Below are 23,801 nucleotides of genomic sequence, written 5' to 3'. Positions count from 1 at the left end.
ATCAAAGTTTCAAGATGCTACTTCTCAAACTCCTTCTCCTTGGAATATGGTTAGTATCAGTATCTGCTTTCGGATGGAAGTCCAAAGTGATCGACGATTCCACTCCTGGCCAACGACAAATTGGAAGAAATCAACACCAGAACACTAAGTCGGAGTTGATAAATACTCGATCTCGCAACAATGAATTGTACTCCAGTGCGATGCTTGAGTTGAAGAGATTAGAGGAAGAACCGATTTGCCATCGAGTAGCTGCACAGCTTTTAATGAGCAATTGTGAAGGTTTGGAAGACATTACTCAAAAAGAATACGATTTATACAGTGGACGTGTTCAAAGGCACTATGTGGAGAGCCTTGCTGCAAGCCTCGCTATCTGTGATATGGAACGTAGTAGTATGGTCGTTCCCGATGCTTGCGAGCCTTTCCGACTTCCATCTTTATTACGCGCTTCGCAAGAAGCAGAAGGAAAATTACAAGTATCACAGAATGAGGTTGGAGCCTGCTTGAAGGGACTTGGTAAAGATCCTTCTCACTGGTTGAGTTGGACTAGTTATCGGGACAATTGCCTTTTGATCTGTCAAGCTGCTCGATCTGATATTGACAAAGGTATGTCGCCAGCCAGTCCGCAAGAACCTGTCTAATCCTTTCAGATCAATCCATTCTTTTACAAAAAAAGCTTGTGGAGATCATGAGTCAATTTACGGCAGACCTCGAGAACGACCTTCATGATCTCAAGCAAAACATGGCAGATCATGCCAGAACAGCAGATTCTTACTTTGAAGGAGTCATGACGCAGGCTGAGGCACTCAAGACTAAGGTTGAAGGAGCATTCGGGATCATTTCATCAGAAGCATTGGTAAGTTCACTACTCATCTGTATGGCGTACTGCAAAATTAACCCATGTTTGTAGGATGTTGCTAGTGCGCTTCGATCAATACTTGGCAGTACTGACGATATTCAACGAGTGATGAAGAATGTCGTCGATACTGTTCTTCAAAGCAATGCCGAGATGGCCGCTGCACAAGAACAGGCTCTTGTGGCAACATCTGGCACTGCAAAATCAAAATTGGAAAACATCAACGCATTGGCAGAAAATGCCGAATCATCCTTCGAGAGACTGACTTACGCGATTGTAAGTTAAGTTACACAGAACATTTAGGTGACATAACTAATCGTGTGTAGGATCTCTTGATCCCGGTGATCACATCCATGAGTGAAAGACAAGACACTTTGGACCAGGTAAGATTGTTTTGGCCCATGATACACAAGATAGAACTGACGTTTACAGAGGTTCGATACACTGAGTAATGTCGTCGTTAATATGACCACTTTGATCCAGGATCACTCGGACAGTCTTGAACAAGCCAGCTTTACAGCAACTGGTATTCGAGAAAGTCTTGGGAAAGCGGCTGAGGCCGCGAATTCATGGAACGGTATCATGAGTATGGGTGAACCATTTGTTAATAATGCTCTTCGAATACTCTTACCCCCGGTCACTCTCTTCTTTGGTAGTCATGGTCTTCCGCCATCTTTGTTACGCAATCTGGGTCTTTTTGTTGGAGGTTTGTTTTTACGTTCCAAATTTATATAAAACGATGCTAATTGAAATAGGTTGGGCAATAGCAGAAACCACAATACAATTGCGCCAAATCGAACACTGGATTCCACGAATTCAAAGGCCAAGAGCGTTAACACAACTGGCACGAGACAAAGTACTACAAGAGGACACACAAATCATCTTCAAGACTTCTGGTACATTGCACAATGATATTAATTCAAGCAATGGAATCCTATCAAGCGAGATAAAATAGAATCGGATGATATGTGTGACTCTTCGACATCTTCACCGACTCAAAGGAACCTTTTCGGTCATCTCTAACGACAAAATCATTAATTCTCATCGAAGGGCCATTATGACTTTTCAATTTACGACTTTACGAATAGTATGGGGCAAGCTAACATATGGAAGGAATGGGTAACAAATATCGCTATTTATCAAACAGTATTTTTGAAGGGGCTTCGCATTTGATGGAGCTTGCAAGACGTGGAGCTACAATGGAACCAATGAACGGGATACATACTGGCATATATATTTTTAGGTGCGAAAAGCTAGTGTGACTTCGACGTCCGAAGCAGTTTTCTGGTACCGAACAAAAACATATGGGAAAAGGGGAACTTATCTGTAAATACAAATTATTATTTTGCTCAATCTCTCAGGGGCTCAAAGCACTCTGCCAATGATATCCAACCTGATGTCGGTGAAGACAAAAAAGCTTTGATATGAGGCTTTCCAAGACACCCCCTATCTACTGAGTATTTTTTCCATTTGAATGTTTTTCTTTTTGCGGTGACATATGTAAAAGCGACAATGCAGATGACTCGATGGCAATAATGTTTCACGACTTGATCTCAAACGGTTGGCGTTGATCTGGTTCTTTAGCAACAAGCGATACGGTTATCAAACCTAACACATGTCAGAAATGTACTTATATGTCTTTGATTTCCTTTTCCTTTACAATGACGATCAAATAAATTCTCATATCTACTCAGTGAATTCCCATAAGTCAATAATAATAAGTATAAGTCACTCTTTTCTTTTCATAACGCTGTCTGTCCAATACGGGTTAATTTCGTTAGATACGTGATTAAATATGGTGGGTCCATGTAAATCGGCCGCAGGGGCAAGTCCCCTCTAAAATTTATTAACTGCTCTCTTCTAGAAGTCAACAAGCTCAATGCCTTCAATTTCTCTCTCTGGTCCCCGAATCCTCACCAACTTGCATTGATCAGTTCTTATTTTAGCATTGCACATCATCTTTCTGATACTTACTTTCCTTTACTCAAACTTCATAATCAATCTATTAATTGTTTGAGATACCCAAGAGGAATTGGGAGAGAGTGACAGAGATAGGGAAAGATAAAGATCCAGGTCAGTTATTTTTGATAGCCAATCCCATCCCGAATAGAAGCCCAAATCGCGCATTCATCCATTGGAGCATTGGAGTTGGCGCAATTGGAGAACACCATTGCAGGATAGCTGTGCTCCGTATTGCGCTGCGATTGAACACGTCGTAAGTCTCGAGTCACATTGAGGTTCTTGGTGTATCTATCTGTTTGGCAGATTCAACCTTTTGCGCTACCAAGTGAGATTTGGGTCTTTACATTGATCAATGATATGTTACATGGCGCGCTGTTTGGTGGAGAACATATGCACATGTGAGGCTAGGAAAATTGAGTTGGGGAAATGGTTATTGATGAATCATAAATGAATATCGCTGACTGATTTTGGTTTTTACAACTATAGTCGCAAATATTAGTCCTTCGTTATACAATCTCCTTCTTCCCCGATTATTGTTAATATGGCGGACGTTGAGAGCCCAGTTATTCCCCAAGAGACTTTCAAGTCAGAAGAATCACCTCTGGATACATTAGATGATACTCCTGTCACTCCTATCACCCCGGTTGAAGCTCCCGTCGAGAGCACCGCAGATGCTGTACCAGAGGAAACTACCGGAGCAGGATCGGAAGTAGATACTGAGACAGAGAAGGAATCTGTCAAGAGCAACGATGCAGGCAAGACCGCAGCGGGAGCTATAAGTGGTGTGAAGAAGGAAAATGTACTTCCCAAAAGAGCTGGCTCATCTGCGGCACCAAGACGTCCAATCTCAGGAAGCGCAACAAGACCCGCGGCCTCTTCTGGGATCAAACCCACATCTTCATCCGCAACCAAAACTACAGGAGGCTTGAGCAAACCCCCAACGCGCCCAGCACCTGGATCCATTGTGCGAAAGCCTACAGGTGGTGCGACAGGAGCTACATCTTCCAGTGCCAGCCATAGAGCTCCATCTGCTGCTGGGACTCATGCAGACGAGAAAAAACCTGCCACTACTTCTGCACGACGAGTTTCTCTTGCACCAAGCCATACCAATACTTCGAAGACGCCTGGTACAGCGGCTGAAGCCCGGGCCAGACCTGTCTCTATGCACGCTACTACTACCACAACCACAGCAGCACCAACCGCAAGAAAACCTGTTGCGTCGGCGACAGCAGCTGGTCAAACCAGTCCAAAGACTGTGAAGACTGCTAGTACAACCGCCCCAAAGCCAGCGAGTGCTTCTACGTAAGTCCTATTATAGTTTTATTTTGAGAATATGGTCGTATCCAGTACTAACAAGTCAATAGTACTACTACCACTCGCCCAACACACTCTTCCAAGCCTTCAATCAGCGCTCTTAGCAGCGGTGGTGCAGTTTCGGAAGCTAGAAAGCGTCTCAATGCTCTTCAAAGTGGTACATCTACCCACTCAGCACCAAAGCCATCAGTATTGTCATCCACTCGCTCTGTTAGTGGAACACCATCTGCGACGGCGACTGCGACTGCGGCCGCATCCACAAAAGAAGTCGATGAGTTGAAGACAAAATTGGTAGAGAGTGAAACCAAGGTCGAAGAATTGAAGAAGGAAATCACCACATCACAAGAAAGACTTCTTGATCTTGGCAAAGCAGCTGAAGAAGAGTCGAAACGCATTTCGGATGCTGAGGAAACCATTCGCGCAACTCACAACGAACTTGTTGAGAAGCTCAATGCCGATCACAAGGCCGTCTTAGAAAGCTTGCAGGCCCAATTAGTAGAAGCCGAGAATGCCAAGGCAGCAGCTCAGGAAGCTTCTTTAGCGGCTCTTGAAGAGGCAAAGGAAGCTGCGTCTTCTAGAGGTGCCACTGAGCATGTGGAAGCTTTAGAAAAGTTAAAGGCTGAACACAGTGCTGCCTTGGAGGCATTAAACGCTGAGTTAGCGGCTGCCAAAGAAACACATGTTAACGAGCACGCAAATGCTTTAAATGCAGTCAATGCCGAATTAGCTGCCGCTAGAGAAGCAAATGCCGGTGCTATCGCTGCAGCTGCCGAGAAAGACGCTGAAATTACAGATTTGAAAGTTCAGCTCGAGCAGGCTATTGCAGAATGTGCAGTTGCAACTGAATCATTGAAAGCTTTACAGGCCGAGCATGATGAGAAAGTCAAGGCTTTAGAATTAGACTTCGAGTCCAAGGCTAGTAAGCATGCAGACTCTCTGGAAGAGTTGAAGAAAACCTTGGCGGAGGAGCACACTGCTGCTATGGAGGCATTGAAGTCTGCCCATTTGGAAGAACTTTCAAGAGGAAATACTGATGCTTCCTCAACTTATGAATCACAAATTTCTGAGTTGACCACTAAGCATGAAGAGAATCTATCCGCCATCCAAAGACAGCTTGAATCCCAAGCTGGCGAGCATGCAAGCGCCTTGGAAGAATTAAAGAAGACTTTGACCGAAGAGCACAATATTGCTCTTGATGCATTGAAGTCCGCTCATTCGGAGGAGCTCGCGAAGGGCAACACTAATGCTTCCTCCACTTACGAATCTCAGATTGCCGAATTGACTACGAAACACGAAGAGAGCTTAGCTGCTGTTCAAAAACAACTTGATGAAGTTCTCGAGTCTCAAAGATCTTTGGAATCTGCTCATGCCGAGAAGGTTTTAAGTCTGGAAAGTGAGGTCACAAGTCTCAAGGAAAGTCTCGAAAAGAGCTCCGTAGCATTGGCATTATCAGAAAAGGAAATTTCGGAAGCTAAGGCTGAGGCCGAGGCTGCCAGAAAGGACCTTGCCTCTGCACAAGAGCAAGTTGTCGAATTGACTGCAAAACTCAATGGCTTGCAATCTACCGGAAATGAGTCTGAATCCGCGCTCACTGCAGCTAGAGAAGAATTAGAAAAGTCCAAGCAGGAAGTAGTTGCGCTTCAAAACACCTTGGAACAATATAGTTCTGATGAAAAGAGCAAGGATGAATTACACATCAAAATCAAGGAAGAGCTTGCAACAACAGTTCAGTCATTAGATGAGAAAACCAAGGAGATTTCCGAACTTTTGGAGAAGCACGCATTGGAAACTTCGACGCTTAATGAGAAGCACTTGAAAGAACTGGAAACCATTTCGAATGATTATCAAAAGGAGATTGATGCATTATCAGGAGACTCTGGCATCAGAGACGAGTTTAATGCATTGAAGACCAAGCATGAGGAACTCACCAAGGCACATACTGAGATTTTGGAGGCTCATCAACAAGAACTCGAGAAGGCAAAACAAAATCACGCTGCAGCTATTGTTGAGCTCGATAATAATGAAAAGGCTCATCAACGTGCATTAGACGAGCTGAAGACAAACCATGCCAAGGCATTGGATGAGGCACATGACAGAGCTATTTCTGCTAGTCATTCTTCTCACTCCTCAGAATTGCAACAGCTCGAACATAGCCATGCAGTTGCCATCGCAGATTTGAAGTCTGAGTTTGAGAGAACTCATGCAAAGGCATTAGATGACGTACACACTCAAGCAACTTCTGCTGCTCAAGCCGCACACCAACAGGAGTTGGAGAAATTGACTTCTAACCACGCTGAAGATATCGCAGCCTTGAAGTCTCAGCATGCTTCTATTCAATCAACCCACGATGAAGCTATTTCCGCCTTGAAGGCAGAACACGAAGTTAATCTCGCTGCCTCTTCGTCAGACGTTGAGAGTCAAAATGTTGCACAAAAGGCCCACGATGAGGAATTGGAGAAGTTGATTGAGAAGCATGCCGCAGATATCGCCGCATTGAAGGCTCAACATGCAAGGGCTCAGTCGGCTCATGATGAAGAAGTCGCCGCTTTGAGAGCTGAGCATGAAGCCAAATTGGCTGCTGCTTCGTCCAATATCGAAAGCCAAAAAGGCGCTCAACAAGCTCATGAACAGGAGTTGGAGAGATTACTCCAGAGTCATGCAGAGGACATTGCTGCTTTGAAAGCTCAACATGCTAATGTCCAATCGACGCATGATGAGCAAATTGCTGCCTTGAAATCTGAGCATGAAACCAACTTGGCTAATGCTTCCTCAGATCTTGACAGCCAGAAGAGTGCTCTCAAAGCTCATGAAATGGAGTTGCAGAGATTGCTTCAAAGTTATGCTGAGGATATTGCCGCTTTGAAAGCCGAACATGCTAATGCCCAATCAACTCATAATGAAGCAATTGCCGCTTTGAAAGAACAGCATGAAACTAGTCATGCCACTGCCTCATCAGATTTTGAGAAACAAAAGGCTATCGAGGCCGAATTGCAAGATGAAATCGCCAAGTCAAAACAATCTTTATACACAGCGCAAGATGAGTTGGAAGCCCTCAAGCAAGCTTTGGCTGCTGAAAAGATCGCCAAGGCAAACGCTGAGGCTGATTTGGAGGCTGCAAGAAATGTCAAGTTAGATACTTCCGAACTTGATGCTTTACGTCAAGAATTACAAGCTCTCAAGAACCAACATGAGAAAGCTCTTGCATCAGCCCGACAAGAAGCAGCAATGGCTACTCAAAAGCTTACAGCTAGCAAATCACAGTTAGAGACAGCAAAAGCAGAACTCGAGAAAGAGAAAGCTGCTCTTGAACAAAAAGTTAAGACTAGCAAGGATGACTACAAGACAATGCATGAATCTATGACGGAGCTCCTAGAAGAGACTAGCAAGGATTGTGAAACTCTTGATGCTCGTTTGAAAGAAGCAGAAGCTCAACTTAAAGTCAAGGATGCTGAACTTGCAGAAGCAAAGGTATGAATTCGATTTTCCTTGTGGTTATGTAGTTATAGTAGTACTAGGTACTTGAGCTAATTCAATATGGTGAAAAACTAAAGACCAAGCTCTCAACTACATCCCCACCAAAAACACCAACATTCGGAGGACTTTTTTCTAGGGGATTCGCCGATACCGATGGTAAGGATTCCGAAGGAACGGGTGAAAGCACAGATGCAGTGGTTACACCTGAAAGTGAGCATGATAATTCATCAGCCGCGTTAGCTTCGGTTGGCGAACCTTTTTTCTAGTGCTTCCGTTGCCCTGTTCTATTCTCTTTTCCTTGGTTCTATTTGCACATATCTCACCCCAATTCCCTTCTTGCTCGTACACAGACTCTCAGTCTTTCCTAGGAAACATTCACTAACGTATTACTCAAATCAATAGTTAGCAAAAGCTAGAGTTACTGTCGAACAATTGGAAAAGATGAATGATGATTTGAAAAAGGATAATATGAGGTAGTTATTTTCTTGATTTTTTTTTGGCAATCTTCCCATTCAACACAATCCCTTATTCTCCGCACCCAATTAAACTGGATCCCATTTTCGGGCCATTCATATTGTATCATCCCCTTTCTTCCTTCCGCTCTCCCACGAGATTTGCTGCTTGCTTTTTGATTGCTATTATATTGGTATTGAATTTGCGAAGTGTGAAATCTCGGCTGATTATAGATTGTTTTGCTCACACTAGGTCATTAGAATCAATTTCAGACGTCTCTGGGCCAGCTCGTAATGAATAGGTCTTGACGTAATTTCATCCTCCTTTCATTCTCAGAATCTTCCAACGTTTTCAGAATTTCAACCTTTTCCGCAGTTCTTGCGCATCATGTCTCAGCTCAAGTTATGTCAACTTCTTAATCAGCAAACTATTTCCTCAGTGCCTCCTATTCATTCTATGTCGCCGATTATTTTCATCATGTTTCGACTGTTTAATTCGACTTTTAATTCATCGCCTACAAACGTTATTAGTTCATGGTAGTTTCTTGTCTTGAATTGACTTTATTTTAAAGTCTAATAAATCGACATACTTTGCCCGATACCCGAAATATAAAACCTTTCTATACCCAACTTTACTTCTTGCTTTTTTTGCATTTATTTGCTAGCTTCGATTCTTGCATCTTGTCAGTGTTTTCGCAATGATAAAAGCAGAAAATTGAAGGCTGGATGGATGGATCTGGTATCATCTTTCTTCTTCTTGGGTGCGCTTTTTAATAGGGATGGACGAATGGATGTATGGGTGGATAGATGGATGGTATGGTATGGTATGGAATGGTGGGTTGGGAGGGGAGATGGATTAGATGGGAATTTGTACGTGAGGTGAAGTGAAGTGAACATGCATGGTGAAGAGTATATGCTTGTTAAGAATGTATGCATGGACTTTCGAGTAATGAGGATGAAGATTCGTGGTTTTATTGAGTTGTTTGATGTTTGATATTTGATGTTTGGTTTTTGAGTGGTGAGGTGGTAATGATGTGAAGTGCACGTCTAGGTTCTCAATGGTTCAGATTGCAGTGTGTCGATCAGAAGCTTGACTGAATTTAATTGAATGGATTCAATTGGTTTGAAATACTTAGCACACTATTAATGTTGTACTGCTTTCGAACTTCGGGAGCTCATTAGATCGAGTCTATTGCTCCGAAATGCTGAAGTCCCTGATGATTCGTCCTCTGGCTCTTTCTTGAACCCCTTCTGCTAGACGTTTCGCCCCCCTCGCAACATAAGAATTCCTTCCATTCCCTAGTAGGATGTCGTCTGTGGAATTTGTATTAGCTAAGTCTGTATATCATATAGAATATAGTAACTTTGTTGAACCTACTTCACGAGCAAAAGCTACTCGGCTTTCATTTATCAGCTCGTTCGTTTCAACTAATGGTATGGGCAAGAATGGTATGGGTGGGAATCGTATAGGTAAGAATGGTATACTAAGAATCGTTCAATTGGATTTTCATCATTCTTTGTTAAATTTATGACTGATAACGATTGGATCCCATTGCTGCAAAGAAAAAGTTTCTGAATTCCGCAGTTATGTCATGTTGTCGACGTTGGTAAGAATTCTCAAGACACGTTGGCGAAATGATAACTGTGAATTTCAAGGTTGGAACACCAGTGGGTGCACGGACTCACGGGACAGCGTGACAGTAAAGCACAATTTCACACCTCAATCAATCAACTTCAAAATTCAATAGAAATTTTAATCCTAATTGAATATTATTCAAATAAATATATTATATTTTTTAAATATCAAAAAATAATATTCAAAAGATTGATTTGAAAAAACAAAGGTTCGAGCTTAAAAATTCAATAGTACGTTTTCTTATTAAGTATTTTGATAAGAGATTATATGATCAATTATAAAAGCTTAAACTTTTAAATTTTTTATTTGATTCTTTCAAAAAATAAAACTTATATGCTTAAAATTTATATTTATCAATTTCGAAAAGATTCAATAATGATTTGAATTTTGATTAAATTATTAAAATCGCTTTTTTTGGTGAGAAATTATGCTTTCTTCTTGAGTGTCCCGTGAGTCCGTGCACCCACTGATGGAATTATTAATCTATTTGAGGGTTTGGCTTTAGATGATGGCATGATAATTCTTCCTTTTGAGAGGAAGGGTATTTCCTTCATGTACAGTGGGTTTGGTTCTTGGAAGAGTAGATGCTGGTTGTGCTGAGTTGGAAATTTCTCCGGGTTCTGTAGTCTTTAGCTCTTCTGGTTAGGATTTTTCAATAACTTGGCATGAGAGACGAAGAAGCTAATTCTTGGTTGCTATAGATGGATGATGATGGTGATGCTTCATTCTGTTCTCTCGGGCCATGTTGTAAGGGTAATGGGATTTGGTCGCTGAGATCTGAAGGGGGAGTGTTGGGATTATATGCATAAGTAGTACTCATGATAATACTAAGTTTTCGAGAGTTATGTGTTTTGAAGATTTTATATCTTCCTTTGTAATTGTGATGGTTATTATTTTATTTCAATATATATTACTTACGTGATGAAATGTTCTAGTTTTAAATCAGGGGACTAGTAATAAAATTTGAAGTGAACTAATAAATGAAGAAAAATATATTTCGCTTCTTAAGTTCAGTACCCCACTTTTCGGCCACCCCTCTTTTCGGCCACCTCATAAAATATATATATACAATTTTTAAACTTCAATAATTTAACAATTATCCAACTATAATACAATCTTCTGTAACATCAGTTTCATATATACTATCAAAGTCCACCCTATCAATTTCACGATCACTGGCTTCGATTTGAGCCTGGTATATAGCCTTAATTTCAGAAAACTTCGAATTTGGGCTAGTGTTAATCTTCCTCTTTTTTTAAGTATAACACATTCTAATTTATATTCTAATTCCTTTATTCGATGTTTAGACTTTATAATTTCATAGTTTTTAGTATCAAATGCTTTTTGAATCTTTCAAAAGAGTAATCAACGAGTGTATAAGTCTGTTTCTTTTTCAGATTCCAATATTAATATATATTTTCGTAGATCATTTGCTTTTTATGACGTTTCCCATTGAATCAAAGATGAATCTATATTTCATTGAAGCATGAAATCATTATCTAAAATCGAATTCAAACTCTGAACTTCTTTATTACTATTTTCAAGCAATAATCTGAACAAAGGAGGCTTAATGTGGTTTTAAGACCATGAACCTGAAGCTCTTTATTCTAAAGTGATATTATTTAGAGTTAAACTTTTTAATCTTACTTTTTGATAATATATAAGAAAATTCCTTTTGTTTATAGATATAGAATTAAATAATGAATCTAATTTATTAAGCTTATATTGATATTTATGTTTTAGAGAAAAGAATATCGATAAATCAAAAGGTTGTAATATATATGATATATATAAAGAAAGAAATAAAAAGTGTATATTGTTTTTAAAGTACTCAAGTATAAATTGAATAATTTCATAGTTTCCATACCTGTCCAAAATAAGCAATCTAATCTCTTTTGGGTTAGAAAGGGTGGTTTGAGGAATAAAGTCTTCTTTTAGCCATGCTAGATCTGTTTCATTAATAGTCCACCCATTTTCTATAGCATAGAACTTTCAATCCTTATATATATCAAGCTCAGTAGAGAACCATTATTATTGAATACTTTTATCCTTATATATAACGAGGGGTAGTAGTGCTTTTCCTGTAGTAGAAATACACTCAATAAAAGAGGTTCAACTTCTTGTGCCAAGCTGCTTCTTTTGAATAAAGCATCTCTCAGCACTCCCAAGTATTATACCATTCAAACCCTGGCCTTCCATAATACCAGCTTCATCCATATTCCATCTGTTTTCCGGCTTAATATGAATAATAGCCGGCAAATTCAACTTTTCGAAGAACTTGCTAATAATTTTGATAATAGTACCTGAAACATATTGATTATCGATTCTGATTTGTCTTTTAATTCGAATTTCAGGATTTCTAAGTAGAAAATTATATATCCATTGTTTTCCAAGTGTAGGCTCATTTTCTTTCACCTTGAAAAGGGTTTCACCAATTTCTCATATCTGCCGATATATAGGACTAATGCCCAAAACCTTTTAAACTAATATCCATTCGACTAATACTTTCTCCTATATCGGGGCTATCTTTTACATATTTTGAGCACCTTTTTAATAGGAAAGATAACCTTTTATATAACATTAAAAAGTAATGCAAAGTATTCTATAATTCAAACTAGCTTTTCTAATAATCATATTTCCTACTTTCGGACAAGGTGGTCGATACGGCAGATCGATTGACAAAGCAAGAGTCAGTGTCGCCGTACACTACCTGCATACCGCACCCTGCGAACACTGCAGACGCGACAGTGAGGCACCACCTGCCTATGGCGGTTATAGAGCTCGAGCACACGGGGGAAAACAACGCAGACTTGTCGTGACCCCACGTACCGTACATGCTATTCGATAACACTTTGAGGGCATTGCCGTAGGCAGGTAGCGCTTTTCTATATCTGGCTCTCGTTGCCACCAAGTTCTTGACAAGCACCGGAACAGTTGCGCTATTGATGTAACGTAAGTCATGGCGTAATGCGTCTAATTGTGGGGGACCACCCCATCAAAAAAGCAACAATTCAATAATGGTCCGTCGAAAAAGTTTAAAAGTGCAGGAAATGGAATCTCGACTTTCTGAAGCAGTATTAGGAGTTCAAAATGGAAAGTATAAGTCTTCATATGAAGCTGCAAAAGAACTGGGGCTTTCTAAAGATACTGTGACGCGACGCGTCAAAGGGGGTTCGTCGCGTTCTGAAGCACGTCAATCGCAACAGAAACTTTCTGCTGTACAAGAGAATGTACTTCTTAAGTGGATAAAGCAATTGACAATTAGCGGCTATTCACCAGGCCATCAGTTGTTAAAAGAATTGGCTGAGGAGTTACGTTCAAAACGGACTTATAATTTGGATTGCCCCTCATTTGACTCCCTTGAACTCCCACCACAACACCTTCTTGGTCATGAATGGGTTCCACGATTTATCAAACGACATCCTCATCTTACAGTTGTTATTGGCCGTCGAATTGAATCTGTAAGAATGGATGGTGCAACCAGGGAAACATGTAGTACTTGGTTTGACGCGTATCAAAAAGCGATTCAGGATTATGGAATTGAGAAGAAAGACGAATATAATATGGATGAATCTGGACATTCAATTGGGACAATGGAATCAACTCGAATTATTATCGATTCTACACTTCGTACAAAACATCAAGCACATCCAGGCCGTCAAGAGTGGATTTCAATGGTAGAGTGTATTTGTGCGGATGGATCCATTCTTCCACCACTCGGGATTTTTAAAGGTAAAAATGTCCTTCAAAATTGGATTCCGAAGGAAGTTCTTGGTAGCTGGTTCTTTTCAGCAAATACAAAGGGCTGGACAAGCAATCTTCATGGATTAGAATGGCTAAAACGCGTTTTCGAACCTGCAACTCGTGCAAAAGCAGGTGGCAAATATCGGCTTCTCATCTGCGATGGCCACGATTCTCATATTAGTGGAAGCTTTATAGCTCACTGCCTTCAAAATCGAATTGTACTTCTTATACTTCCTCCTCATACCTCGCATTTGCTTCAGCCACTTGATGTTGCGGTTTTCGGTCCATTGAAAAAACGGCTCACCGCAGCACTTTCTGATTTGAATCAAGCTCAACTTGTACGAATACAAAAGATTGAATGGATGGAGGCATATATTAAAGCTCGAGCCGACGTATGCCATCATCAAAATATCGAATCGGCATGGCGGGGAGCTGGGTTACATCCATTTAATCCACAGAGAGTGTTCCGTACACTGGGTCGAGAGTTTACCCCCGAAGTCGAAATATCCAAAGAACCAACCCAATTTGATATTTTTAACCAAGTCTTCGTCAATAGCTCACCCCCGGATGTAGCAATCTTACAAACAGCAAATAACCTTTTAAATTCAACAATTGAAAATGATACGACTCTTTCAACCCCGGTTCGTCAATACATTCGAAAATTGACGATTGGGAGTGAGCAACTTCGAGCTCAAAGTATTGTTCACCAACACGATGCGAATAATTTACGAGCTATTATGAAGAAACGTACGATACGTAAGAAAGGAAAGAGACTAGTTTTGAAGGGTCATTTTCATATTTCTACGCAAGAATTATGTGATGCAGTAGTGGAAGTCGAAAAAGCTACTAAGGTACAGACAATGAAAAAAGGAAAAGGGAAAGGGAAAGTAATTGAATATGAAACTGAAACTGAAGAGGATATTGGAGAAGAAGTTGAAGATGAATCTGAAAGTGATACTGGAGATTGTATTATAGTTGATTGTTGAGTAATTGAGATTTTAATAGAGTGGTTCCCCGCAATTAGACGCATTACGCCATTAGACGCATTACGCCATGACTTACGTTAGTCAAACGAGGTTCTGCCGCTCGTCGTATGGATCTCCACGCAACTATCGTTCCAATCTACTCTCCCGTCATAAACACAGTCTTTGTTGTGCGACACTATGGACTCGGGTGACACGTTGCAACTTGTTATTATCGTAGGGTACATAGAGGAGTAGTCACACAGCACCACATCACTGTGGACTCCTCTCATGGGATCCATCACATATCCTCCTGTGTATCCCGATTCGCCTTCGCATGTCCCCCAGCTAAAGGACTTGCTTTCGCTTATGCACTATGATGCCACGAGGGTTACGCACATCTGCCCTGTGACGTAACGTATGCAGTCATGTATGGGAGCGCACGATACTACGCACAGACTGAGCACTTCCGCTGCCACTCCTGTAATTTCCCATATTTTCACGGTGACCATGCTGTCGTTCATATTGTACTCTAGCATTTCATTTATGTCGTCATCACTAACCATGGTTGGCATAGAAGATTTCAGCGGCGCGCCGAGCTGCTTCGCCACATCTCCGAGCTTTAGGCTAGGGAACGTGCCTCTCCTAGTCCTGTCCAGATACACGAAAAGGTCTACGTTGTACACACCTGGTATCTCTATGGTATACACTGGCTTGTTACCCGCGGGACCGCGGATACCGGTCTTCCTGAACATCGCTCTATGCTCGGAGGACGCAGAAGCTTCGATGCACAAGTTGTCAAATCCGAAGCAGTTCCACCCCACGAGCCACAAAGGCATGTGATGTTGCACGGCGTGGATAAACAAAGATACAAGCTCGGTGTTGTTCTCTGCGTGTACAACATCGTGATCCTTGGCCTTCTTCGTCGAGCACAGCCACTTAAATCCGCAGCTGCACCACAATGCTATAGACAATATGCGCGTCTGTGCATCGGGCAACGGAAATTGCGAGCCTTTGAGATCAGATATATCCACCTCTATATCGTAACCGCACGCGCAGCCTTCCACAGGTATGGGTATGCGGCCGCCTCCTGGAAAGCATGCCCCTCCTACATTGACGCCTAGCACGGATGCCCATTGTTCGTCCGTGATGCGAGGGCCTCTGCACGACGGTCCTTCAGGGTTGGCAACAAAATCTGGGTCGTGGTTCTCTATTGTAGGGTGGTATACGTACTGGTCACCCAAGTTTACATTTACTCTGAGTAGACGTTTGTGACCTATTCGATTGGTTATGTACACAGAACAGTCGCCGGGCGAGCCTGGTATTACTCCTGCCCATCTTATGTAAATATTGTCGTTCAACATAGCTCTTAAAGCATCGATAGAAACGGGCGGATCCATGTTCAAGTAGTGCTGTGCAGCGACGGGCGTCGCTTCAGTGTGGTTTTGAATTTTGTTTTAAATAATGCGTGCAATAACATATGCGTAGCGCGCGACTCGTTTAGCGTAACACAATAACACGAGCACAAAGGAAACAGAGAGACGACAGCTAACAGACACTATCGCAGCACGGGAACGCAGTTATGTTCATCTGCAGTGTGCTGCTACATGATCATAATAACGGAGGCATAATATAGTTACGCGACCATTCTATCATGCAATCTGCTTATAATCCTGTTGTCAATTAGTTCTGATTCCAATGCGTCGAGGAATTGCATGCTAGCCATAACGTTAACCGCGTCAACGACAGTAGGCCTTTCCATAGCATTTTGCAGGAATCTGCAGGTACTGTGTATCATTAGCCTAATATTAGCGCCAAATGCTGCTACTCTAAGATTGTAGTTCTGATAGTCTTCGTGCGTGGCTACTACAACAGCGTAGCCGTTCACCACGTCATCGAACTCCGTGAATATTCGGGCCAATCTCCTCCACACTTTCTTGGATTTCTTGTCTTCTCTAGAGTATTTTCCGTAAACGTGTCTCGCATGGCGGCACATCATCTCCGCGAGGTGCGTGGCCGTGAACCCGTGTCCCATCAAACCAAACCCGAACCTCTCTGTACGGTTCTTCGCCTTCGGGGGCCACTTCTTCTCCCCACTGGGATTCATCTGCGTCCCATCTGTAGTCTTGGTCTGAGTCGCGTTCTGAGTATGCGTGATAATATGCCATATTTAATTGTCTTACAGTTTTTTGGTATATGTGTAATAGTAGTATAATAGTGTCTGGTGCAACGCCAGTTGTCCGGCGTCGGCGGAGATACGCACTGAAAACATACTACCGTAGGTAGAATGTTCACAGTTTGCACTATGCAGTCCAACGTTCATGTATACACCGACGGCAGCTGCCTAGGTAACGGGAAGCAAGAAACCAAGTGTGGCGCAGGACTATGGTATCCCTCAAGAGGTGGAGATGGCGTATCGGTCAAACTACGAGACACGTGTACGACCAACAATGCCGCCGAGCTAGATGCTATATTGTTCGTGCTATGCACTAACGTGGGTACTGCGTCACTGACTATACACACGGACTCCATGTACTCCATAAACTCTATATGTGTATGGAGCAAATCGTGGGTCAAGAACGACTGGCTGGGTGGAAACGGTGCGCCTGTTGCCAACGCCGACACCATAAAATGCATACTCCGCATAATGAAGGACAGGGCATCGTGTGGCGGAACCACAGAGTATGTGCATGTTAAGGGACACTCTGGCGACGAAGGGAATAGCCACGCTGACAAATGCGCTAAGGCAGGTGCCGAGCTCGACACCGTAGACCGCAGAGTGGAGCTGCTCTGTAAGTCCGGAGTGCGCTTCCACTAAGCATCAACAGAGTTGAACGATGTACCAACATGGAGACGCAAGGGCAGTTCGTATGGAGATACGACAATGCCTGGGACAATGTGTCCATCGACTCTAAACACTACGATGCGATGCGAAGGCTCTTTGTCAACAAGGGCTATCTCATGACATGGAATGGCAATTTCTACATATTTGCCGCGGGCGAAAGGTGCTGGGTGCTATTGGTATCGGACACCGGTGCAAAAACGGTGTGCATGTCTATAGGCATCGAGAATGCTTCGACAAACTACGTGAAGGCTATGTCGCCTTATGCCAACTGGCTAACCAAGCACTGCGGCGAGCGGTCATGCGGCGTGATGCCACAGAGCGTATGCATAGGTACCAGGAGACTCGCGGTATCCATAGATGGTGACACTCTAAACTTCAGGGATTGCGAGGACTTGCTGCCAGGATCCAGGAGTAGTGATGTCAGAGCGGCACAAGCGTCTATATACCCCGTAACCTTCGTCAAGCTGCCTTTACAGTGGCTGTGGCCCGGAGCGGGCAATATAGAAACTTTTCTGTACCCACTGTTTGATACGGACCAGGACATGGACACATTACGATGGCATGTAGGCAACAGCATCGTAGACCCCGGAGGCACGCCCCGCGCGCTAATATTATTCGGCCCGGGTGGCACAGGCAAGACTACCGTCCTGAATACTGTCATGGAGTGCATGCAAGGATGCTGCGGTATCTTACCACCAGGCACCTTCACAAGCTATAGTTCGGCACTCAGCCCAGAAGTAAAGTCAGAGCTTGTAGGTAGAAGGATGGTCACGTGCGCGGACGTTGACCTAGATACCAGACCTATAGATGTAAACGCTCTCAAGAGCATAGTAGGGGCCGACTATATAGCTGACGGTATGAACAGGTTCAAGCTGTCATGCTCTCTTATGATGGCAAGCAACGGTCTATCCGACCCTGGAGTAAGCTCAGAGACATTAAGCGATGCGGTGCTGCGCAGAGTTGTGGTTATAAATCTCAGATCTACGGCCTCTATCTTAACCAAAGTGGCCCCATCAGAGAGACAGGAAGACAAATTAGATTTCATATGCTCGAGTATATATACAAGACTCTCTCATACGTATGTGCCTATATCGCCTAGGAGCATGCTTCTCACAATATGCCAGTTGCAATGGCTAGCGGTCAGGGACCATGTAGAAGAATGCGACGAGCCCACCATAGCCGACTATCAAGACGTTCTATCAATAGTACACGCTTATACTAACCTCAGTACGGATCAAATAATGCACAAGGCTATGCTCATCAGCAGAAGCGGCGTCGTGGAAGTGCTGGGATTTAAATACCTCAAAGGTCTCAGACCAAGGAGACAGAGCGTGGTATCGCCTCCGTAAGTTTTTTAAAAATAGGGTCGTGTTCGCGTTTCTGTCGTCGTGCTGTGTTTCTCTTCATCTGCTTGTTCCCTCCCGAGATGCGTTCTTGTGTGCTTTGTCGAATTCATTCATTATCTCGAGGTTTATCATTACGCGTTGTCTGTTCGCTGACCAGTCGACTAGTATTCCCATCATATCTGCGGGACTAAGCGAGCGCTGCGCGATCACCCACTGTGCTATGGAGCGCATTTCAGCTTTGACCTTCTCGTCCATATAGATCATCCAGTAATTGTCCCTGATAGAGTCCCTTCTGCCTGTCTTCGCGTCCTCCGCGTAGAGTTGAGAGGTCTGCTTGCTGTAGCATTCCGTGTGCATTACCAGATGAGAGTCGCGGCAGTGTATGAAGTGCTCAAACGGAGGAGATTCCAGGTGGGCCGCAGATGCCCTTTGCGATATGCGCATGCCCATATCTGTATAGTCCTTGTGTATACCTGCAGGTTATAATCGCCGGTTCTCCATATTTATCAAGTGTGTATATAATGCAACTCGTTGCCGCGTTCCCGTATTCAGTCTTGTTTTAAAAAGGGGGTCGTGTTGTGGTGGTATATACGTGTGCTCCTCACTAGTCGCTGCAGTATATTACCTCTATATCGTGCTCTATCCTTTCGTTCATCATCCTCATGATCTCCGTCATATCACTTATTCCGTTTAACCTCTCTGTGCACCGAACCTTCGTGCCGCCCGACACCGGTTTACTGAAGACGCTAAGGGAGTTGATTTGGGAAGCGCATCTGTTTATGTAGGTGGTTAGCTCGCCTAGTATCTCTGACCGCTCAGGCGAGGCTAATAGAGCCTCGATGTCACTGCAAGCGCTCATGGTCGGTATTGTGTGACGAGCGCAACTTCAAGTTGCGCATCGCGCGCGATTGAAATTTTTAAAGGGGTGGTGTAGTTGACTATATGAGGCACTCGAAGTCGCAGCCTAGACCTATAACGCCATCGCTGCACACAACCTTGAGAAGCCCCGGACCCTGGGAGCATACATTGTCAATCTTCTGTACTTGTGTACTCCCTGGAGTGTTTTAAAAGCAGCGTGGCTGTGGTGCATCTCGGACAGGTGCGGCGCTTTCAGACAATGTAGTAGGGATCGTAGCGGCAATCCTTAATGTTGCCGTCCATCGCAAGCTGAAGTTCTGGCGATTTGAAGGTAACAGGAGTCATCTCTACCTCAGTCCCCATGGCCGGTTCAACAGCGACAACATCATCGAATTTCATAGGATGCACTCGAACCTTCCCGCTCACGTTCGACCATGTTAACATTGTCATATGCTTCATATAGGCGCTTAGGGGAGGCTCGCCATCGCGCATCGAAACGTAGCGCCCGAAGGATGCTATGCTGCAGTCTTTGTCTCCTATACTCCTCTTGATGTCAGATCCTACAGTCTTCCATTTGCGTCTATCCGGCATTGGTATATCGAACACGTCGCATGTGCGGTACGAGAGGTACGCTCTGTCCATGCACATTCGCGTCTGTCTGCCGAAGGTGAAAGCGGCCATGCCCAAGTACATCAAGCCTTTGTACATTGATACGGCGCAATACCCCGTCACGAAGAAGGAATGCTTCGTGTCACAAGTGTAGGCGAACGCTATGCTCGAATAAAACATATTTGTCCATTCGAGAGACACCGTGACATTCTTGCCGCGAACATCGATGTGTCCTGTTATATAGAATCCGCTCTCATCGTCACATCCTACTATGTCACACGGTCCACACCTCTCGTACACAAAACCTACGGATTCCAGATACGATGTAAAGCCTATGATGTCGTTATGAAAGGACGAGCACGCAAATTTGTAATCATCACCGCACTCTTGTTTAGGGTCGTAGTAACTGCATGCCCTCGCATTCGGCAACACCACCTTTTATTTCCGCATAGCATATAACATCTCATCGGTGTCCACACCCAGTCCCGCAAAAATTCTGCCAGGATCCTGTCTATACGCAATCAAACCCAACTTGCCCTCCATGTCCATGTGTCCAGCCAGTGCCCGCACAGTGTTCACAAGGTCTTCTCCGAGTATAGTGCTGTCCAGTATTTGCAGTATTACTTCGTTGGGTAGGGTGATTCGTGGTTTAGTCTCCACTTGTTTAGATGTAATCGTCGACATCATGAAGTTCGTCAGCCAGTTAGGTATGTAACGCAGCGTAGCTGTAAGGATGGCGCTGTCGTTCGCGGCACGGATGCAGTTTTAAAATGGGGGTCTTATGTGGGGTGTGCCGACGTGGAGTCGAGTGTCGCCATGGAGCGCAGTATCACTTCATATCTTCTCATAGCTTCCAACGTTCGGTCGGTATCGGCGTTCGCGGGCCAAAATGTGCGAGACAGGTCCTGTCTATGTCTGATGAGTTCGGCTTGTCTTCGGTAGACACGTGATTCGCGAGGACACGAACAATGTTGACAGTATCTTCCCCTATGGCAATACAGTCTAGCACCCGCCATATTATCTCTGTGTAGGCGCACGTCCGCTTGTCGGTGTCGCGCCGGCGGTGTCGGGGGGTGCAGCGCGGCAGAGCCTCCGTGGTGGCGCCTGTGCCCCTCGGCGATGTCAGAATCTTGCATATTCCAATTGCGGCCGCAGCTTGTAATCGGCGCAACAGAGTTGCGTCGTTACAGCGTTGACACGCGATCGTAAGCCTTTGGACCTGGCACTACCACTGTCGCGGTGATGGCGAAAGGAAAAGAAAGAAAGAAGGGCCACAAAGAAGAGAAACAAACAAAAGAAGAAAACAAAGAGGGGTCGCGCGCTGTCCGTACACGTGGTGTGCTGTGCTGTTTTTAAAATGCGCGTTGGGTGGAATGGTGTAGGGGTGTCATTGGCCTGCGATGACACACTATATTCTGGGTAGATAATACGGCGGGTATTTGCTGGAGTTTGGGAACCCCTTGTGTGATATATCCAGAAGTTTATCCAAAACGGTATCCCTAGCTCTGAATCTTACCGCGTCCAATTCGCTTGCAATTGCTGTAGGAGAGAGAGGGAAGTTGCTGTAACGTTAGGATCGTCCACTAGAGTTACGGGACCGCCTATCGAATACAGCCTCCATTTCCATGCTATAGAAAATGGGTGGACTATTAATGAAACAGATCTAGCATGGCTAAAAGAAGACTTTATTCCTCAAACCGCCCTTTCTAACCCAAAAGAGACTAGATTGCTTATTTTGGACAGGTATAGAAGCCACGAAATCACTCAATTTATACTTAAATACTTCAAAAACAATATACACTTTTTATTCCTTCCTTCACATATATTACATGTATTACAACCTTTTGATTTATCGATATTCTTTTCTCTAAAATATAAATATCAATATGAATTCAATAAATTAAATTCACTATTTAATTTTATATCTATAAACAAAAGGAATTTTCTTGTATATTATCAAAAAGTAAGATTAAAAAGTTTAACTCTGAATAATATCACTTCAGAATAAAGAGCTTCAGGTTTATCGTCGGAATGCGAGGTATGACCCGCGCAGTAAAATCCCATGTACACATCCTTGAAAGCGCGGGCATTGATATCAGGCTTCTTGGGATCCTCCGGTATAACTAGGTCTATTGCAGTGTTGTTATGAAGCGTGCCTATGATACCCGTAACCGGCGTCACCTGGCTGTCGTACGTGAACCACCTCCTTAGCGCAGAGTCATCAGGCAACCTCTGGGATTCATTGGTTACAGTCTTCAACCCCGTAGGACACCATAATCTCTTGGCGGCCAGCGTAGTCAATATGTCATCTCTGACACAGTTCATGAATAATGAGATGTCGTTAGCGTGATCTACCATATCGAACCCTGTAAAGCTGTTGTTATGCGGCACACCTATGGAATTGTCGAAGGATCTCATTCTGCACATTCTGCCTACTTCCACTGCGCCGTCGAGCTCAGGTGGAGATGTCCCTCTCCATTCTCTTCCACCTCCATCTCTATAGTCTTGGCACATGTTACGCAGGGTGAGTGTCTTCTTTATCGCAGGGTTGGAACTGAACTCCATACCTCCCGCGAGCTGTAGCATCATTTCACTCATTTTGGTATAATTATTGCCCATAATATAATTAACAATATATCAAATTTTTGAATTAATTGATTTAGTGGTTATTAAATCATTAAAGATTGAAGAGAGGTGGTTGGTTAGAGCGGTGAGATTTATGAGGTGGCCGAAAAGAGGGGTGGCTGAAAAGTGGGGTACTGAACTTACTATAAATAATTCTTGTAGGGTCTTTGATTCTATACTTGAACGATAGCTACTGCTACAAGTCGGAAATCATCATCCTGAGTATAGAAATCCACAAAGATAGTCCCTCTAAGTTCAATTACTTTGATATTATCTGAGTTTCTCTCTTCTTCTAATACCTCATGGTGATAATATGTCTTCGCTTACGGATCAAGTACTAGGCGAGATACATCACACCGAAATGCAGATCAAAGAATTGGTCCAGATTTGAGATAAGTACGTGTGATGGGCTGTCATCAGCAGAGGAAGGCAAGTGAGATTCTAGGATGAAATCATTACATCTCGTTTGATATGTTCGAAGTTACTATATCAAATGCAAATGCCAGAGAAAGCTACATTGCACAACTAAACAACACAGATTTATCTCAGCTGTCAAATATGAGGTATACCACAAAGCGGGGAGAGAGTCTCAGTAGACACGGTTTTATACAGCTGCTAGAACATGGTCTTTGCGAGTGATCAAGGAAATAAGCTTTGCAATGGAAAGATTGATGATTGGAGCTTGTGTACTGTGGGGAATTTGGGGATCTAATGGATGAGGATTACAGCGAGGCTTGATAGAGAAGGGGTTGTACTTGGTAATGAGAAGTTGCAGATTATTGATGTAGATTGGGGAGGGGAGATTGAGGGATGGAAGTCAAAGTGATGAAGCTGAAGTAATGGAAGTCAGAGTAATGCAAGTCAAAAAGATGAAAGCCAAACTGACACATTGACAAATTAGCCGCAAATAAATTCCCAAAATAGCAAGGGAACGAGTGTGTCGATATTTACTTACTCGTAGACTTCTACCACATCTTTATATACATCAAATCATGTATACCATCGACACGAACCCCTGTAGTGGCAAAGTTAATATTATAAACGAAGAGAAATTCATTATAAATTCCCATACAAATTTCTATTATATATATAATAATATTAATCTTTCTTTTGTTATTAAC

The 23,801-nt window shown here is 43.3% G+C and overlaps 11 protein-coding genes across 11 annotated transcripts; 4 read left to right on the top strand and 7 right to left on the bottom strand.

The window, feature by feature from the left end:
* Positions 1 to 14: 14 nt before the first annotated feature.
* EAF01_010868 (uncharacterized protein) lies at positions 15 to 1,808 on the top strand (the record flags this gene model as incomplete). The annotated part of the gene is made up of 6 exons (XM_038919125.1): positions 15 to 603; positions 648 to 853; positions 908 to 1,129; positions 1,180 to 1,236; positions 1,286 to 1,559; positions 1,609 to 1,808. The coding sequence occupies 6 exons, from the start codon at positions 15 to 17 to the stop codon at positions 1,806 to 1,808; spliced, it is 1,548 nt and encodes a 515-aa protein (XP_038765408.1).
* A 1,548-nt stretch (positions 1,809 to 3,356) lies between these two features.
* EAF01_010867 (uncharacterized protein) lies at positions 3,357 to 8,357 on the top strand (the record flags this gene model as incomplete). Its single annotated transcript, XM_038919124.1, has 5 exons — positions 3,357 to 4,117; positions 4,180 to 7,597; positions 7,681 to 7,848; positions 8,006 to 8,076; positions 8,309 to 8,357. 5 exons carry the CDS (start codon positions 3,357 to 3,359, stop codon positions 8,355 to 8,357), a joined length of 4,467 nt encoding a protein of 1,488 aa, XP_038765407.1.
* A 6,388-nt stretch (positions 8,358 to 14,745) lies between these two features.
* EAF01_010866 (uncharacterized protein) lies at positions 14,746 to 15,797 on the bottom strand (the record flags this gene model as incomplete). The annotated part of the gene is made up of 2 exons (XM_038919123.1): positions 14,746 to 14,803; positions 14,854 to 15,797. The coding sequence occupies 2 exons, from the start codon at positions 15,795 to 15,797 to the stop codon at positions 14,746 to 14,748; spliced, it is 1,002 nt and encodes a 333-aa protein (XP_038765406.1).
* A 236-nt stretch (positions 15,798 to 16,033) lies between these two features.
* On the bottom strand, positions 16,034 to 16,504 carry EAF01_010865 (uncharacterized protein; the record flags this gene model as incomplete). Its single annotated transcript, XM_038919122.1, has 1 exon — positions 16,034 to 16,504. The coding sequence occupies one exon, from the start codon at positions 16,502 to 16,504 to the stop codon at positions 16,034 to 16,036; it is 471 nt and encodes a 156-aa protein (XP_038765405.1).
* A 198-nt stretch (positions 16,505 to 16,702) lies between these two features.
* Positions 16,703 to 17,215, top strand: EAF01_010864 (uncharacterized protein; the record flags this gene model as incomplete). The annotated part of the gene is made up of 1 exon (XM_038919121.1): positions 16,703 to 17,215. The coding sequence occupies one exon, from the start codon at positions 16,703 to 16,705 to the stop codon at positions 17,213 to 17,215; it is 513 nt and encodes a 170-aa protein (XP_038765404.1).
* Positions 17,216 to 17,244: 29 nt separating this feature from the next.
* Positions 17,245 to 18,591, top strand: EAF01_010863 (uncharacterized protein; the record flags this gene model as incomplete). The annotated part of the gene is made up of 1 exon (XM_038919120.1): positions 17,245 to 18,591. The coding sequence occupies one exon, from the start codon at positions 17,245 to 17,247 to the stop codon at positions 18,589 to 18,591; it is 1,347 nt and encodes a 448-aa protein (XP_038765403.1).
* A 54-nt stretch (positions 18,592 to 18,645) lies between these two features.
* EAF01_010862 (uncharacterized protein) lies at positions 18,646 to 19,038 on the bottom strand (the record flags this gene model as incomplete). The annotated part of the gene is made up of 1 exon (XM_038919119.1): positions 18,646 to 19,038. The coding sequence occupies one exon, from the start codon at positions 19,036 to 19,038 to the stop codon at positions 18,646 to 18,648; it is 393 nt and encodes a 130-aa protein (XP_038765402.1).
* Positions 19,039 to 19,698: 660 nt separating this feature from the next.
* EAF01_010861 (uncharacterized protein) lies at positions 19,699 to 20,094 on the bottom strand (the record flags this gene model as incomplete). The annotated part of the gene is made up of 1 exon (XM_038919118.1): positions 19,699 to 20,094. The coding sequence occupies one exon, from the start codon at positions 20,092 to 20,094 to the stop codon at positions 19,699 to 19,701; it is 396 nt and encodes a 131-aa protein (XP_038765401.1).
* Positions 20,095 to 20,493: 399 nt separating this feature from the next.
* EAF01_010860 (uncharacterized protein) lies at positions 20,494 to 20,739 on the bottom strand (the record flags this gene model as incomplete). Its single annotated transcript, XM_038919117.1, has 1 exon — positions 20,494 to 20,739. One exon carries the CDS (start codon positions 20,737 to 20,739, stop codon positions 20,494 to 20,496), a length of 246 nt encoding a protein of 81 aa, XP_038765400.1.
* A 95-nt stretch (positions 20,740 to 20,834) lies between these two features.
* On the bottom strand, positions 20,835 to 21,191 carry EAF01_010859 (uncharacterized protein; the record flags this gene model as incomplete). The annotated part of the gene is made up of 1 exon (XM_038919116.1): positions 20,835 to 21,191. The coding sequence occupies one exon, from the start codon at positions 21,189 to 21,191 to the stop codon at positions 20,835 to 20,837; it is 357 nt and encodes a 118-aa protein (XP_038765399.1).
* Positions 21,192 to 22,011: 820 nt separating this feature from the next.
* Positions 22,012 to 22,653, bottom strand: EAF01_010858 (uncharacterized protein; the record flags this gene model as incomplete). Its single annotated transcript, XM_038919115.1, has 1 exon — positions 22,012 to 22,653. One exon carries the CDS (start codon positions 22,651 to 22,653, stop codon positions 22,012 to 22,014), a length of 642 nt encoding a protein of 213 aa, XP_038765398.1.
* Positions 22,654 to 23,801: the final 1,148 nt, after the last annotated feature.

The sequence above is a fragment of the Botrytis porri genome (assembly GCF_014898465.1).
Source record: "Botrytis porri strain MUCL 3234 chromosome Unknown BPOR_018, whole genome shotgun sequence".
Taxonomy (NCBI): domain Eukaryota; kingdom Fungi; phylum Ascomycota; class Leotiomycetes; order Helotiales; family Sclerotiniaceae; genus Botrytis; species Botrytis porri.
Note: the sequence above shows the minus strand (reverse complement) of the source record. Positions and strands in the feature narration are given on the sequence as shown.